Source organism: Rana temporaria, chromosome 2, assembly GCF_905171775.1.
Source record: "Rana temporaria chromosome 2, aRanTem1.1, whole genome shotgun sequence".
NCBI lineage: Eukaryota > Metazoa > Chordata > Amphibia > Anura > Ranidae > Rana > Rana temporaria.
The window spans coordinates 13823722-13840573 of NC_053490.1; the positions used below are offsets into that span (position 1 = coordinate 13823722).

At 46.2% G+C, this 16852-nt stretch overlaps 1 protein-coding gene across 1 annotated transcript in view; it reads right to left on the reverse strand.

Annotated features, from left to right (window-relative positions):
* Positions 1 to 16852, reverse strand: part of LOC120928169 (zinc finger protein 850-like) — a gene marked incomplete at its 3' end in the record, with an annotated part of 156369 nt that overhangs the window by 62802 nt on the left and 76715 nt on the right. Inside the window, exon 6 of the mRNA XM_040339280.1 lies at positions 2586 to 3675. Coding sequence (XP_040195214.1) covers positions 2586 to 3675 — 1090 coding nt within the window. The remainder of the gene's footprint in view (positions 1 to 2585; positions 3676 to 16852) is intronic.

The following is a 16852-nucleotide window of genomic DNA, read 5'->3' on the forward strand; positions in this document are numbered from 1 at the left end:
CCAGGCGAAATTTCAGCTTACGGCACTGCGTCGCTTTAACTGACATTTGCGCGGTCGTGCGACGTGGCTCCCAAACAAAATTGGCATCCTTTTTTCCCCACAAATAGAGCTTTATTTTGGTGGTAATTGATCACCTCTGTGGTTTTTATTTTTTGTGCTATAAACAAAAAATAAGCGACAATTTAAAAAAAATATATATATTTTTTACTTGTTGCTATAATAAATATCCCAATTTTTTTTAAAAAAAAACATTTCTTTTTCTCAGTTAAGGCCGATACGCATTTTTCGACGTACTTTTGTTAAAAAAAAAAAATCGCAATAAGCGACTGGTTTGCGCAAAAGTTATAGCTCCTACAAAATAGGGGACAGAATTATGATTTTTTTTTTTACTAGTAATGGCGGCGATCTGCGATTTTTATTGGGACTGCGATATTGCGACAGACGTATCGGACACTTTTGACACAAATTTGGCGCCATTCACATTTATACAACGATCAGTGCTATAAAAATGCACTAATTACTGTATAAATGTGACTGGCAGTGAAGGGGTTAACACTAGGGGGTGAGGAAGGGGTTAAATGTGTATCCTGGGTGTGTTCTAACTGTGTGGGGGGAGGGGGGTGACTGGGGGAGGTGACCGATGCTGTGTCCCTATGTACAAGAGACACAGATCGGTCTCCTCTCCTCTGACAGCACATGGAGCTCTGTGTTTACACACAGAGCTCCACGTCCCTGCTGTCTTCCCGACGATCGCGTGTACCCGGCAGACATCGCGGCCGCCATGTACACGCATCGGGTCCCCAGCTATGCGCCGGGACAGTGTTTACCCGCTGCGCGCCCCCCAGTAGCGCGCGCGGGTAATGCTTTCCAAAGACGTCCAGTTGGCACCTGAGAGCCGCGCTGTTGACGTCTTTTGTCAATAGCGCGGGTCCCAAGTGGTTAAAACACGTTTTTTTATTCACGTTAATTCACAAATTTGTCTCACGATTCGTCCAGAACGTAAAGTAAAGCCTTTAAACAGCAGAAGCTGCACTATTTTAACATTAGAAACCCTCGGGTTTTATCACATAGGAACATCTTTTCATTTTATTTTAGACTTGTTTTTTTATTGTATGTATATGGCGATACATTGGGCACTCATGTGGAGATTAGATTGTAACGGGACATTACCACAGAGCTCAGCGGTGTGATCGAGTCAGAGCGCCCTGCTGGTTTGCAGATTCGGGTGACACGCTCTCCAGCTCGATGAATGTGAGCTCTGTAGTTACAGGAAGAGGGAGTGTCCTCACAGACTGTGGTGATGCCTGAAGGGTTGCCTAGGCAACAGGCAGGTATATGAGGTTTCACCTTATTTGACCCACCCATCTACTGACGAAGGCCAATGAGAGGCCGACACGCATTTAGAAGGGAGGAGCCCTATCTGTGATGTCAGGCGAATCGCCGTGGGTCTAGATCATCGATGAATGAGCTGGTGATTTGATGCTTGCTGTTTTTATTGTTATTTCTTGTAAGTGTAACTTTTTAGGGGACTCTAGCTATGACTAAGCACTAGTTTCAGTGCGAAACGCGTCAGAGGTCAGGTTTTATTTTGCTGTGATTTGTAGTGCTGTCCTTCTTTTAATAAAGGCGACAATTTGTTCAGAGTGCGGCTGTCCAGTGACAATTTTTGTTGCTGCTTAACTTTTTAAGGGGGAGCTTTTATAATAAATTCAGAAGCAGGGAGCACTATGGTACTTGTGTTTTGTCTTTCATGTCCTTCCCCCCGGGATATAGAAGTGGAATTGATTATTAATAAGTGAATGGAGGAAGGTGGTGTTTGGAGACAATTTATACGTTCATTCCCCACACAGAGGTGCAGTCTGGAGACTGTAGGAATTACTACCATTGGTAAAGTGAATGGATCGTGAGCGGACACGAGGAGTGATCTGTCTATGAGTTTTATACTCACCCTTGAGGTGAGCATGTATTTTAGCAGGTGGGGGTGTGCACTGAATATTGGATCCATTTAAATAGGTTTTTTCACAGCGGTGACAGCTTTGGAAACCTCCATATGAACTGTTTTTTTATCATTTATTTATTTTCTTTTTTCATAAATTGTTTTATGGGATGTATAATTATTTGTTTATATAAGATTTACAGATACGCAGCGCTGCACTATTTTCACACAATTAATACGCAGCTTCTACTTTTCAGAGGTGCGATATCGTTCTCTGTACAATCCGTGTTTTATTGATTGCATGGAATATTGGAATTTTCTAAGATTGTGGATTTGGGGTTTTCATGAGCTGTAAGCCATAATCATCACAATGATGACAAATCACGGATTGAACCCTCTTGCTTTGCATGTAATCTCTCTCATATATTAGTCTCAGCTTTTAAGTTGCATTAGTGAAATAAATGAACTTTTGCACCATATATCACCCGTATATCAGGATGTGCTTCTTCCCCACATGTCCAGCAATATTCCCATACAAGACATTTCCCGCACTCACTAATACACCTCGAGGGGTTGTGTGGGACCCCTGATGTACAGGAAGACAGGACTTCAGCTAGGAACATTTCCCTCACTCAGGACAGGAATACGGCTTCTCCCCTGTGTGAGATCTCTGATGTGCGGAAAGATTGCCCTTCACTGAAAAACATTTTCCGCACTCAGAACAGGAAAAAGGCTTCTCCCCCGTGTGTATTCTCTGATGTGTGGAAAGCTGGGACTTCACTGAAAAATATTTTCCGCACTCAAAACAGGAAAAAGGCTTCTCCCCCGTGTGAGATCTCTGATGTGCGGAAAGATTGGACTTCACTGAAAAACATTTCCCGCACTCAGAACAGGAAAAAGGCTTCTCCCCCGTGTGAAATCTCTGATGTATGGAAAGACCGGACTTATATTCAAAACATTTCCCGCACTCAGAACAGGAAAAAGGCATCTCCCCCGTGTGTAATCTCTGATGTGTGGAAAGACTGGACTTCACTAAAAAACATTTCCCGCACTCAGAACAGGAAAAAGGCTTCTCCCCCGTGTGAGATCTCTGATGTGTGGAAAGCTTGGACTTCCTTGAAAAACATTTCCCACATTCAGGACAGGAAAAAGGCTTCTCCCCCGTGTGTGATCTCTGATGTTTTAAAAGATGGGACTTCCGTAAAAAACATTTCCCGCACTCAGAACAGGAAAAAGGCTTCTCCCCCGTGTGAGATCTCTGATGTCTGGAAAGATTGGACTTTCCTGAAAAACATTTCCCACATTCAGGACAGGAAAAAGGCTTCTCCCCCGTGTGAGATCTCTGATGTGTGGAAAGATGGCACTTCATTGAAAAACATTTCCCGCACTCAGAACAGGAAAAAGGCTTTTCCCCCGTGTGAGATCTCTGATGACTGTAAAGATTGGCCTTCTCTGAAAAACATTTCCCGCACTCAGGACAGGAATATGGCTTCTCTCCCGTGTGAGATCTCTGATGTGTGGAAAGATGGGACTTATCTGCAAAACATTTCCCGCACTCAGAACAGGAAAAAGGCTTCTCCCCCGTGTGAGATCTCTGATGTGTGGAAAGACTGGACTTCACTGAAAAACATTTCCCGCACTCAGAACAGGAAAAAGGCTTCTCCCCCGTGTGAGATCTCTGATGTATGGAAAGACAGGACTTATATTCAAAACATTTCCCACACTCAGGACATGGAAACCTCTTATGTGTTGGAAAGACAGCACCGTCCCGCACAGTCTGAGGTTCCTCGGGATAAGAGGAATACGATGGTCCGGCAGCGTCCCGCACAGTCTGAGGTTCCTCAGGATAAGTGGAATACGATGGTCCATCTACACTGTGAGGTGCCGGATGGACATTTGAGGTAGTCGGGTTTTCTCCTGGACTATACTGTGTGATGTCCTCATCTTCTACTTCACAGTCTGGAGACAAAGGGAGACAAAGTGAGACAACATAGAGTATATAGTGCAGGGGTCAGGAGTATGTAATGAACATGTAGCACCCTGGTGTTTAGGAAGAGTGGCTAATAAAGTTCACCAGGTGGCAGTAATGCTTGCTTATTGTTAGGAGATCTACTGATTCCTCTCTAACTTTGGATGGCTGCACCTTTTCTCTTCTGTCACTAGGTGGCACTAGATAGACATGTGTAGCAAGGCCGGATTATAAATGGATGGGGTGTCTCAGCCAATTGGCAGAAGTTTCTTTGGTCCCTTGGCCTGCTGGGAGAGCCTATTTATTTGGGTGGAATCAGGTGATCGGGGTTCTGTGCAACCTGGACGGCTGTCTGGGTGGATGTGTGTTATGTTGCCCGGGTTGCTAGGCCGGAAGCCTGAGGCCTATCCAGGAGCAAGAGAAGCAGCGCAGGGTTGGGACTGCAGGATTGAATTCCAACCGAGAGTAAGGATCTAACCGAACGGGGAACCAGTTGTGGTCGGAGGTGGAGGGGGAAGCTGTCGCCACTAAGGGACCATCCACCTTGTTACCGGAGACTACAGTTGGTAAGCTGGAGCCAGTACCAGAGCAATCTTCTCTCCAGCCTGGGACAGTGAAGAAGTGGGAAAGCTTCAGCAAGCGTCAAGCCAGGGGCCCAGCAGGATAGCGGGGGTGACGCTTGAGGAGCATCAGTAAGTGCCAAGCCAGGGGCCCAGCAGGATAGCGGGGGTGACGCTTGAGGAGCATCAGTCAGTGCCAAGCCAGGGACCCAGCAGGATAGCAGGGGTGATGCTTGAGGAATATACAGCGGGTTAGCTGTATAAGAGCTCAGGAGAGTCAGTGGCCACTGAATCTGGAAGTCCAGTGAGTAGGGAGGAGCCCAACACCTCCCGGTTCGGTTTGCGGCAGAACAAGCGAATGGACCGAAAGTTTGTGTGAACATTCGAACACCGTTAAAGTTTATGGGGCCCGAACGTGAAAAATGAAAAGTGCCCGCAGGCTCTATATACTCTGAACAGCAGTATACAGGCGGTTACAAATGCTGTTTTTTCCCTGGCCGACTTCCAGAGAGGAATTTGCCAATAACCCTTGGTCAGATCTAACGTCGTCATGTACCGGGCAGTGCCTAGGCAATCAATCAGTTCATCTATGTGGGGCATAGGGTAGGTGTCAAACTTAGTGATTTTATTCAGGCAGCGAAAGTCATTACAAAACCGCCAACTTCCATCTGGTTTGGGCACTAAGACAATGGGACTGGACCAATCACTATTTGACTCTTCGATCACCCCCAGTTCAAGCATTTTTTTTTACTCCCTGGCGAATTGCCTCTCGCCGGGCTTCTGGGATTCTATAAGGTGTGGTGATAATGTCATGTTCAACCCCGGAGACCCAACCTGGCAAATCTGAAAACTTCTCCCTATTACGGAGAACAAATTCTTTAGCCTCCTGTCTCTGAGTTTTGGACAGAGTCTCCGCTATCCCAACTTCAGGGACAGCCAGGTTAAATGGAGCAGAAAATCGGGTAGTCTCAGCGACCAAGGACTCTCGATCCTTTCATGGTTTCAACAAGTTCATGTGATATATCTGCTCAGGTTTTCGTCTTCCCGGTTGGCTAATTTTATAATTCACCACTGCCATTTTCTCCAACACTTCATAAGGACCCTGCCATTTGGCTAGGAATTTACTTTCGACCGTGGGGACCAGCACCAACACCCTATCACCAGGTGCAAAGGAACGGACCTGGGCCCCACGATTGTAAATCCTTTGTTGAGCCAACTGGGCTTGGGCTAAATGTGCCTTCACAATCGGCATTACTTGGGCAATTCTATCTTGCATTTGTGCCACATGTTCAATCACACTTCGATGAGGGGAACTCTCACTTTCCCACGTTTCTCTGGCAATGTCTAGGAGGCCCTGGGGGTGCCTCCCATACAGTAGCTCAAACAGAGAGAACCCTGTGGACGATTGGGGAACCTCTCTTATGGCAAACATCAGATAAGGGAGCAGATAATCCCCAATTCTTTCCGTCTTTATCCACCACCTTCCTCAACATTTGTTTTAAGGTTTTATTAAACCTTAAAACCCACACGGCTGAAAACCTAAAATAACTCTTTGGCATTGGTTTTAGCAGAGGTGTTTCGGAGAAGAATCGCTTCTGGGTAACGGGTGGCATAGTCCATTATTACCAAGATGTGCTGGTGCCCTCTAGTGGACTTCAGTAAGGGGACAACCAAGTCCATGGCGATCATCTCAAAAGGGACCTCGATAATGGGCAGGGGTACCAACGGACTGCGGAAATGTGGCATGGGTGCAGTAATCTGACACACTGGACAGGAAGAGCAGTACAATTCCACTTCCTTAGTGATCCCAGGCCAATAAAACCTCTGGGTGATTCTCTCCCGGGTTTTTTCTGCTCTCAAATGTCCCCCAAGAATGTGCCCATGGGCCAGTTCCAAAACCATCTTGCGGTACGGTTTAGGCACTACCAGTTGCTCAATGGTCTCCTCTAACCTCTGTGACACTCGATATAACAGGTCCCTTTCAATAATGAAGTAAGGGAGGGCAACCCTCTCATCAGGGTTAACTAACTCCCCATCTATCTTCACTACATTCTCCTGGGCTCTTAGCAATGTGGGGTCCCTCAATTGCTCAGTGATAAAATGTTCTCTGTGCACCTCGAGGTCATCAAACCCTATCGGCCGCTGTTCCTCTTCTGAGGTAGCAGGCTCCTCCCTAGGGACTGGTGTTTCCCCTGCTAAGACTGAGAAGGGAAACTCAAGAGAATCCTCACAGTTAGAGGATTCTGGAGTAGATGTTTCAGGCTCAGAAGAACCACTTACTGGGGAATCTGGGCAATCCCAGAGTTCCCAGAACTTTGGGAAATCCCTTCCCACAATGGCATCATGTGGCAGTTGGGGAACTAAACCCACTTGGTGACACAAGTTACCGAGGGACGTTTCAAAGGAAACCGTAGTCACCGGATTTTCTCGAGTGTCCCCATGTACAAAAACTACAGCCATTTTCCTAGGATGTAAGGTTTTTCCCACCACTAGATCACTTTTCACTAAGGTGACCAGGCTACCTGAATCCAACAATACCACAACATCTTTACCATCTAAGCACATTCTACATAAAGGTTTCTCATTCCCCTTTACTGCAGTGCATGTGGTTGCAAAGAGGGACTGTGGTCTCTCTGTCAGAAAGTCACACTGCATGGGTTCATCAACCACTGGGCAAACCGCTGCTACATGTCCCTCTTCCCGGCAATGGAAACAAATCAACCTTCTGGTCCTCTCCTGTGGGATGGGTCTTCCAGGCCGTTCTCGCCAAACATTAGCAGTAGTCCCGATAATACCTCTAGTTGCTCTTTGGTCCTTCTCTCCACCCCCATCCCTTGATATAGTTTTGCCTATAGGTGGGGAGGGTCTGGTCCTGGGGTGAAAAGTCTGTGCGTCTCTGGGTGAAAAGGACAAATTCTTTGTTGCTAGGTACCTTTCGACCAGGTCTACTAGTTTGTCGGCGGTTTCCGGACCACCATGGCTTACCCATTTCTGCAGGGTGTTAGGAAAAGACCTAAGAAATTTGTCCATGACTACTCGCTCCAAAATTTTTGGTCCGGACAGAGTTTCTGGCTGCAGCCATTTCCTAGCCAAATGAATGAGGTCATACATCTGCGACCGAGGTGGCTTCCTCAGCTGATAACTCCAATTATGGACCCGCTGAGCACGGACATCCAGGGTTACACCAAAACGTGCTAATATTTCCTCTTTTAACCGATCATAGTTTTTTGCATCTGCAAACTCCAAATCAAAATATGCTTTTTGGGCTTCTCCAGATAATAGGGGGGTCACTAGTCCAGCTCACTGTTCTTTAGGCCAACTCTCTTTTTCCGCTGTTCTCTCAAACGTGGTCAGAAACATCTCAGGGTCATCATCTGCAGTCATCTTTGACAATAAGTGGCTTACCCGGAAAGTCGATATGTTACTGGCCTGACTCCCAGCCTCGGTCTGCTGTCTCTGAAGCTGTTTCACAATGGCCTCCATTTGCTGCTGGTGTCTCTGTTCCAAGCCTGCAATGCTCTCTCGGTGAGCCGCTGCGTGAGCCTGTTGTTGAGCTGCAATGCTCTCTTGGTAAACCTGTTGTTGAGCTGCCATGCTCTCTTGGTGAGCCTGTTGTTGAGCTGCGTGAGCCTGTTGTTGAGCTGCAATGCTTTCTTGGTAAACCTGTTGTTGAGCTGCCATGCTCTCTTGGTAAACCTGTTGTTGAGCTGCATGAGCTTGTTGTTGAGCTGCAAGGCTCCGCTGCAAAGCTGCATTTGTCTGCTGTTGATTTGCATTTGCTATAGCCAGCTGTTTTAGTATCTCCTCCATTTTGGGTTTACTTTAACTGCCCGCGTTCTCCACCATGTGTGAGGGATTAGCTCGGTAGCGGGTGTGTGTGACCCCATGGATAGGTTCACTACACGCTGAACTATACAGAAAGGCAGTTGAGGATGGTTGAAAACAAAAGATATGGTTTATTCTTCCATATTTCTGGATACAAGTGCAAGCATCAAAACAGCATAAACAAAACATAACATAGAATAAACCCTGGCCACTTGGGGCATCTACCTTAACAACACAGGAACCTACCTATGGAGTCTGGCACAGCCTACTGCTGGGCAGACACTGCTGGTCATACAGCAGAAAAACAATAGTCTTTTTGATTTTTATCACACAGAAAAATCAACAACCACCTCACCTCTTTCAGAAGTCTTTCTGACTGCTCCTTAACTCAAAAAGCCTCAGGATGCAGCAATCAGTAGTCATCCTTTGGATGTCTTATAGAGGCCTTAATTTGCTTCATTCTGAACAGCTGAAGTTTTCCAACGCCCTAAACCTTTCTGGCTATTTCTGCAGCCGACACCTAATAGTAATTGGTGAATTGTCTAAACAAGGCAGAAATGTATCTCCCGTCTGTGACAACACCCACAGATTTACCTGACTTCCTATCACAGCCTCCCAAAGATGTTTCATCCTCTGCTCCCTCTGCGAAGGGTGGATAAGTTCTGGGAAAGTTCCTGAAAACAGGGCACATGGGTCAAGTGTCCCTGTCGGAGGGCAGAGAGGAGGTTGGTGCCTACAACCATTCCTGGCTGAAGCTGGCGTGGCGTCAACCACCTCCAAGCCTTCCCCTGTAGAGCTGACAGAATATCTGCCCCAGTGTGGCTCCTGTCCCCTAAGCAGACCAACTTAAGCACCGCATGGCATCTTAAGGAGAGAGGAGGAGAGAGCCACCACTAGCATTTTGAAGGTGTGGTGGCAGGAAAAATCTCCAACAATACTGCACCCTGTCCTGCATCCTTCCCAGCTGCCAGCAGAGTTACCCAGTGCGCCGTGAAAGAAAGGTAACGTTGCTGTCAATGCCTGCTGGACCATGAGTCAGCGGTAATATGCACCTTACTGCTGACTTCCCTGTCCAACGAGGCCAGAACATTGCCTTCCACATGCCCGTAGAGAGCGGGAATGGTCTTCCCTGAAAAGAAATGGCGCTTGGGAACCTGCCACTGAGGTACCGCACATTCCACAAATTCACAAAAGGGGGCATAGTCTACCAGCTGAAAAGGCAGCAGTTGCAGTGCAGAAGCAGTAGCCAAGCTAGCATCCAGACGCTGAGCATGTGGATGGCTGGGACCAAATTTCTTTCTACAAATTAAGCAACAGGGGTAGGGAACATGCATGCGGCCTTATATTGTGTGGGGCGTGGACTTAGTCCCCCTGAGCCATGATTGGCCAAAGGCACCCTGCCTTTGGCCAATTATGGCTCTTTGCTGATGGCGCTGGGATTGGCCAAAGTATACGCGTCATAGTGCATGCTTTGGCCAGTCATCATACAGCAATGCACTGCAATCTCGCAGTGCATTATAGTGCGTGACGCGGCGCTCAAATTTGGCGCGAACACCCCATAATGTTAGTTTTTCGATGGACGGGTGAACAGCCAATGTTAGGGTGGAACTCATGTTCGACCCGAACATAAAGCTCATCCCTACTAGTGTGAGGCCGGGAGCTCAGGGAGAGAAGATCTGCAGTGAGAGACTGTGTGAGAAGATGAGAACTATTCTGTGTTACCAAGAGTTATGTAGAACTACCGTTAGTGACTGTAACAAGATTTGTTACCATAGGAGACAGCGGTCCTACCTATATCGAAGTGGTGTCCGGCTGGAGGCCTTCCAATGTATAGCAGTCTACCTAAAGAAGTCTTGGAGTCTGCCAATTGTCATTGCATCTACTCAAATGTGTCCTGGCCCTAAACGGGCTCTCCAACCGTTCTTGTTCAGAGACAATAAAGAGTATGTAATGTACAACATAGAGTATATAGTGCAGGGGTCAGGAGTATGTAATGTACAACAGAGTATATAGTGATGGGTTAGGACTCATGATATTGGTATTCAGTAATCAGTGGTGGATGAAATGTTTCCTGGAGACAAGTTGCAGAGATCCCACACCGCTGCCTCCCATCTCCTGAGACTGCACTCAGTGACTTGGGTCTGAGACTATACAGACATATCCCTCCACCCGGCACAGCCAGGAAATAACAGAGCAAGTAACCCCGGGAGAATTGTTCTGTCAGAGATCTCACTAGACCCGGGCATGGGGCAGAATACCCAAGGTACATACCCCAGGTGTCTAGGTCAAGCAAACCCTATGGTGAAAATCAACATTTTGCTGCCAGCTGAACCCCACAATCTCCATAAATCCAGTCTAGAGACATAAATTGTGTCTGCAGCACAGAGAAGGAAGATTATCCGAGAGAAATACAGGAATACAGGACGGGGAACACAGCTCGGGAAAGTGACCAGGGGATTACAGGCTGATATCACCCAGTCCCTGCCCTACTCTAGACCAATCAGTGAGCAGTATGGGTGGAGGAATGGATTTAGTGTTAATGACCCACCTGTTCTGATCTCTGTAGGAGTGTCCTCCTCTATAAATGTCCCCGTTATTCCATCCTCCTCCATAGACTGCTGATCATCCCTCACATACGTCTCTTCTTCTTCTGATTTCACCTCAAATTCTATATCGATTGGATCTCCACTCTAAACCAAGAGAATGAGAGAGAATATCATTTGTAAGATATAAACTTACATACAAAACCCACACATCATCTCCACCAGTCCATGTTCTAGATGCTCCGTACCACCGACCTTGTAACAGTGGGGGATGGTGTGACTTTCCTGTGTGGAATCCCGGGAATACAGAGGACGGGGACATCTCTCTGGTGGGTTCCTGGTATTAGGTGGCTCCATCATATCCTTGTGTCCTTCTGAAAACTCCTCCATCACTCCATACTCCTCATCTTCCTCTTTATACTCTTCTTTACCAACAATATTATCACCCCCGAGGTTTCCACTCTGAATATAGAATAAAACATTCATTATAATAAACATGTTTGTGTATAAATCAGAACTACCAATAATTGTTCCTCATCTACCTGATGATGGGGAGGGATGGTGCATTCTTCCTCCATCACCCCATACTCATCATCCTCCTCTTTAATCTTTTTTTTAACCTCAACTTTAGGATCTCTCAGGTCTCCACTCTGAATATAGAATAAAAATGACATCAATGGTAACAATGCAGATAATGTACAGATCCTAATGATACGATCAGTGATTGTTCCTCATCTACCTGATGATGGTGGGGGATGGTGTGACCTTCCTGTGTGGAATCCCGGGAATACAGAGGACGGGGACATCTCTCTGGTGGGTTCCCATTACTGGATCCATCTGTAGGAAACACACACACACTGACTGAATACATTGTTTCTATGTGTTTATCAGATGATGGGGGATCTAGGTGGAGCCTCCGTACTGCTCTCTCCTTTACAATAAAGTCTCCTCTTACCCGGTGATGTGAGGGGCGGCTGATTGTCCATCATGACGTCCTTGTAGAGATCCTTGTGTTCTTCTAAATACTCCTACATAGGGAAATAGACAGTGACATCACCTGATACTTACAAAGTTTATTAGGTAGATTCAGTAAGAGTTAGGTCTGCGTATCAGTAGATAAGTCGACCTAACTCAGAATCTACGCCGACTTATGTTTAAGTGTATGCTCAAACAGAGATACGCTTAAACATATCTAAGATTCGACGGCTTGCGCCGTCCTATCTTAGATTGCAATATTTCGGATGGCCGCTAGGTGGCGCTTCCATTGCAGTCGGCGTAGAATATGTAAATTAGTAGATACGCCGATTCACGAACGTACGCCCGGCTGACGCAGTACTTTTACGCCGTTTATGATAGAGATCGTCGTCCGTGAATCGGGATTTACGTCCACGTCAAAATCAATAGGCCCGCGCGGCGTACTTAGCCGCAATGCACACTGGGAAATGTAGGCGCCCGACGCATGCGCAGTAAAAAAAAACGTCAAAAACGTAAGGTCAAGCCTTATTAACATAAAACACGCCCCCCTTACACACATTTGAATTCGGCGCCCTTACGCCCGCCCACTTTAGGCTACGCCGCCGTAACATAGCAGGCAAGTACATTGTGAATCATGCACTTGCCTCGCTAACTTACGGCGGCGTAGCTTAAATGCCTTAAGCTACGCTGCCGCAAAGTTGCGGCAATCTTTGTGAATCTAGGCAAAAGTCATCATCCAGACACATCTCTTGTGTTGAACCTTCACAGGCATCAGGAATAGTTATTTCCTCCTCCATAAAGATTATAAAATCAAAAACAAGTATCATAAGTCCACCTCTAAAAACCCAACCCGTATTATTGTATAATATGTTAGTGTAAACTAAAATGAAGAGAATGTTCCGGCCCCGTAAGTGGGGGAATGTTCTGGCCCTGAAGGGGTTAATCTAGGTTTCCACACTATATATGTGTGTATCATCATCTGCTGGAGATAAAAGACGTCACAGTGACTATGGAGGAAGAGGATGGACATGGCCGGGGTTACTGGGTGTAAATAGAAGATAAGATCTTATTACCTCCTCTGCTACGGATTCCAAAGATGTCTCCTCACTACTTCCTCCCACCTCACCTCTCACCCGGAACTTCCTGTCTGTCCCTGACATCACTTTCTGTCTTCCATAGAGACTTCTTCTCTCTATGGTAGAAATGAGATCACCATCTTGTGGAGATCAGAGGAACTGCAGCCCAGAGAAACGTCTCGTAGTGTGAAAACGGCCTTGTGCTGTGTGCGTATGTACTGTACAGAGGCGGCTCTCTAATTAGGCAAGTTAGGTGGTCACCTACAGGGGCCTTGCGGCCACCTAATTTGCCTACCATATGTGTGGGAGAAAATGTCCCCTGGTTGGTGACCCAGGCCGGGCTGGCTGTAGGAAATTCCGGGGGGCCGAATGTCCTAACAAGAACTGCCATCCCCCGAGCTCCCCTTTCACTCACTGCCCCGCCCACCACACACTCTGCCAATCAGATGTTACATCACAACAGGGCTCTGTAGCGCTGTATCCAATGAGAGTGCTGCTGACATCTCCCTTCTCACCCACCGTGTGTGCCTGGCACTCTGTACTGTGTATGCAGCGAGTGCTCAGAGGGGCATGAAGATGCCGGGAGGAGACCAGAGATGACAGGGGTGGTATGCCTAGGACTGGAAACAGGTGAATGTCTGCACAGTCTTTGACCATCTTCTGTATCATGTCCCCAAAGTCTCTTTGAAAAAGTTTAACCACTTGAGACCCGCACTATTGACAATAGACGTCAACAGCGCGGCTCTCAGGTTCCAACTGGACGTCTTTGGACGTCATTTAAAGTGCATTACCCGCGTGCAACTCTGGGGGGCGCGCAGCGGGTAAACACTGTCCCGGCGCATCGCTGGGAAGCCGATGCGTGTACCTGGCGGCCGCGATGTCCGCCGGGTACACGCGATCGTCAGGAACACAGCAGGGACGTGGAGCTCTGTGTGTAAACACAGAGCTCCACGTTCTGTCAGAGGCGAGGAGACCGATCTGTGTCCCTTGTACATAGGGACACAGCATCGGTCACCTCCCCCAGTCACCCCCCTTCCCCCACACAGTTAGAACACACCCAGGATACACATTTAACCCCTTCCTCACCCCCTAGTGTTAACCCCTTCACTGCCAGTCACATTTATACAGTAATTAGTGCATTTTTATAGCACTGATCGCTGTATAAATGTGAATGGTCCCAAATTTGTGTCAAAAGTGTCCGATACGTCCGTCACAATATCGCAGTCCCAATAAAAATCGCAGATCGCCGCCATTACTAGTAAAAAAATAAAAATAAAAATAAAAAATCATAATTTTGTCCCCTATTTTGTAGGCGCTATAACTTTTGCGTTTTTTTTTTTTTTTTACAAAAATACGTCGAAAAATGCGTATCGGCCTTAACTGAGAAAAAAAATAGTTTTTTTTAAAAAAAAATTGGGATATTTATTATAGCAAGTAAAAAATATATATATTTTTTTTAAATTGTCGCTCTTTTTTTGTTTATAGCGCAAAAAATAAAAACCACAGAGGTGATCAAATACCACCAAAATAAAGCTCTATTTGTGGGGAAAAAAGGACGTCAATTTTGTTTGGGAGCCACGTCGCACGACCGCGCAAATGTCAGTTAAAGCGACGCAGTGCCGGAAGCTGAAATTTCGCCTGGGAACGAAGGGGGTTTATGTGCCCAGTAAGCAAGTGGTTAAAGGGGAGGTTCACCCTAAAAACGACTTTCCCTTATTACACTGGCCCCCCCCAAATTACAATACGATTATGCCTATTACTTTTTTTTTATGCTGTACATACCTTCGTACAGCTATTCACCCGTGGCTTCCGGGTTGCGAGTCCCGCGAGAGTGGGCGTTCCTAACATGGTGGTGATTGACGTCTTGACAAAAAACTACCTCCCCCCTTCGCGTAAGTCGTGTTACGATTGGCGAAAGGAGCCGAACGGCGAGTCGGCGCTATACTGCGCCTGCGCATCGCCGTTCGTCTCCTTTCGCCAATCGTGACGCGGCTTACGCGACGGGGGGAGCTCGTTTTTTGTCAAAACGTCAATCACCACCATGTTAGGAACGCCCACTCCCGCGGGACTCGCAACCCGGAATCCACGGGTGAATAGCTGTATGAAGGTATGTACAGCATCAAAAAAAAAAGTAATAGGCATAATCGTATTGTAATGTGGGGGGGCAGTGTAATAAGGGAAAGTCGTTTTTAGGGTGAACCTCCCCTTTAAGGTACACAAACCATAGGATGGACTATGGGTGTCCTAGAGTACTGTGGTGCCACGTCCTAAATTATAGTAGGAGAGTTTATTGTTTGAGGAAGAAATGGACTTTCTAGGCACCAATTGTTGACACAGAATACATTTTTATTGATGCAATCCCAAATAGGTGGGAGATTGAATCAACATTACAGTACATATTCATAAAAATACATTAAAAAACATAGATTATCACAGAATAGTTTTGTAATAATAAGACAAATCAAAAAAGAGATTATTAAAACCAATATGGGTCCACTAGAGACATCAACGTTGGTTGATGGCTAACGTAAATATTGGTAGACGGTTTTTTGCATGAGCTCGGAGCTATAGATTTTCTAAAAAGGAAAAAAATAGACTATTATTGGTTTACAATTTAGTGTAACGCTAAACATTTGTAGATGACCATAGATCGTATCATGTGTGCACTAAAGCACCATAGCGATAGAAGTGCACCAATGACCAGGGTTGCAGCAGCGTCACCGATAGGACAGCACAATGAGGGACCACACGCAGGAGATGTAGGGACACACCCAGAGGAACTTGTGATAATAGACGAGTGGGTTCATGCAGAAACATGAGAACACTGATATAGATGTGCTCGCAGATTGCAGAGGGTACCACAAAGTAGTGAGAAAAAGGTAGTGGTGGTGGTGGGGGGGATAGGAATAGAGATCAGAGTCACTCCAGTAAAAACCGACATGGTGATAACAAGGCCTATATGTGGTGACAAAGGAAAAAGGCCAGAGGCAATAATTGTGTGCCTACTGTGACGGTATTAGAATGATATCCCCGTCAAAGTCTTCCCTTCTCCCCATAAAGAAAATCACCCCAATATTCCACGAGGAGGGATATTCCTGGAATCACCCAATAAGCCACACACGAGCCCAAGCTTACTGCTGGAACAAGACAGACTTTAATTTTATAAAATACAGAGCTTATATGTAATTTCCAAACTGTTACAATGACAAATCTCCGCCCCCTCACCCTGGGGCTTCCATACAGATCATGGGCAGACATTTCGGAGCCGATTCTGAAAACACATTTTCTTTAGATAATGACATCAGTGAAGGTAATTACCACAATGAAGCAATCAGAATAATTAACATGAGCCCCTTCTAATCACAGTAAACAGTAACCACAGGGCTTCTTCACACAACACACTAGACCATTTACCCTTTGAACTAGGACTGGCTGAGGAAAGGTCATTACAATATCAACAGCCTGTTAGCCGAGGAATGAGTCACACCTGAAATCCTCTAACACACACACAGCATAACGAGCAGGGAGAATTAAACTGAAGCATCCTTCACACCTACCATCCACAGTAATGGATAAGGTTAGTTTTAAAATCCGGTAGGAAGGGCTGGATAAGGAAGTAAAAAATCCAGATTTCACCGACGGTCCAGATGGAGATAGGGCTGGTAGATAAATCTAATGGGACCATAAAGACAATACTAATAAAGGCTCAGCAGGTAGACAGGGTTAATACCCCATCTGGGCAAAAGATCAGTAAAAGAAAATAAGGACATCAATAGATGCCAAGGTAAGAAAATACATACCCAAATGCATACACCGTAGCAGATAACAGGCTGGTCAGGTTAATAGATAAATATAGTATTGCAGACAGCAAGCTGCATATGTAGAGATGAGGGAAACTAATCCCATAGGAGTAGGGAAATGAGTTCCATACAGGTGAGAGACCAGGAAGTATTTGTAACGCTGCAGTG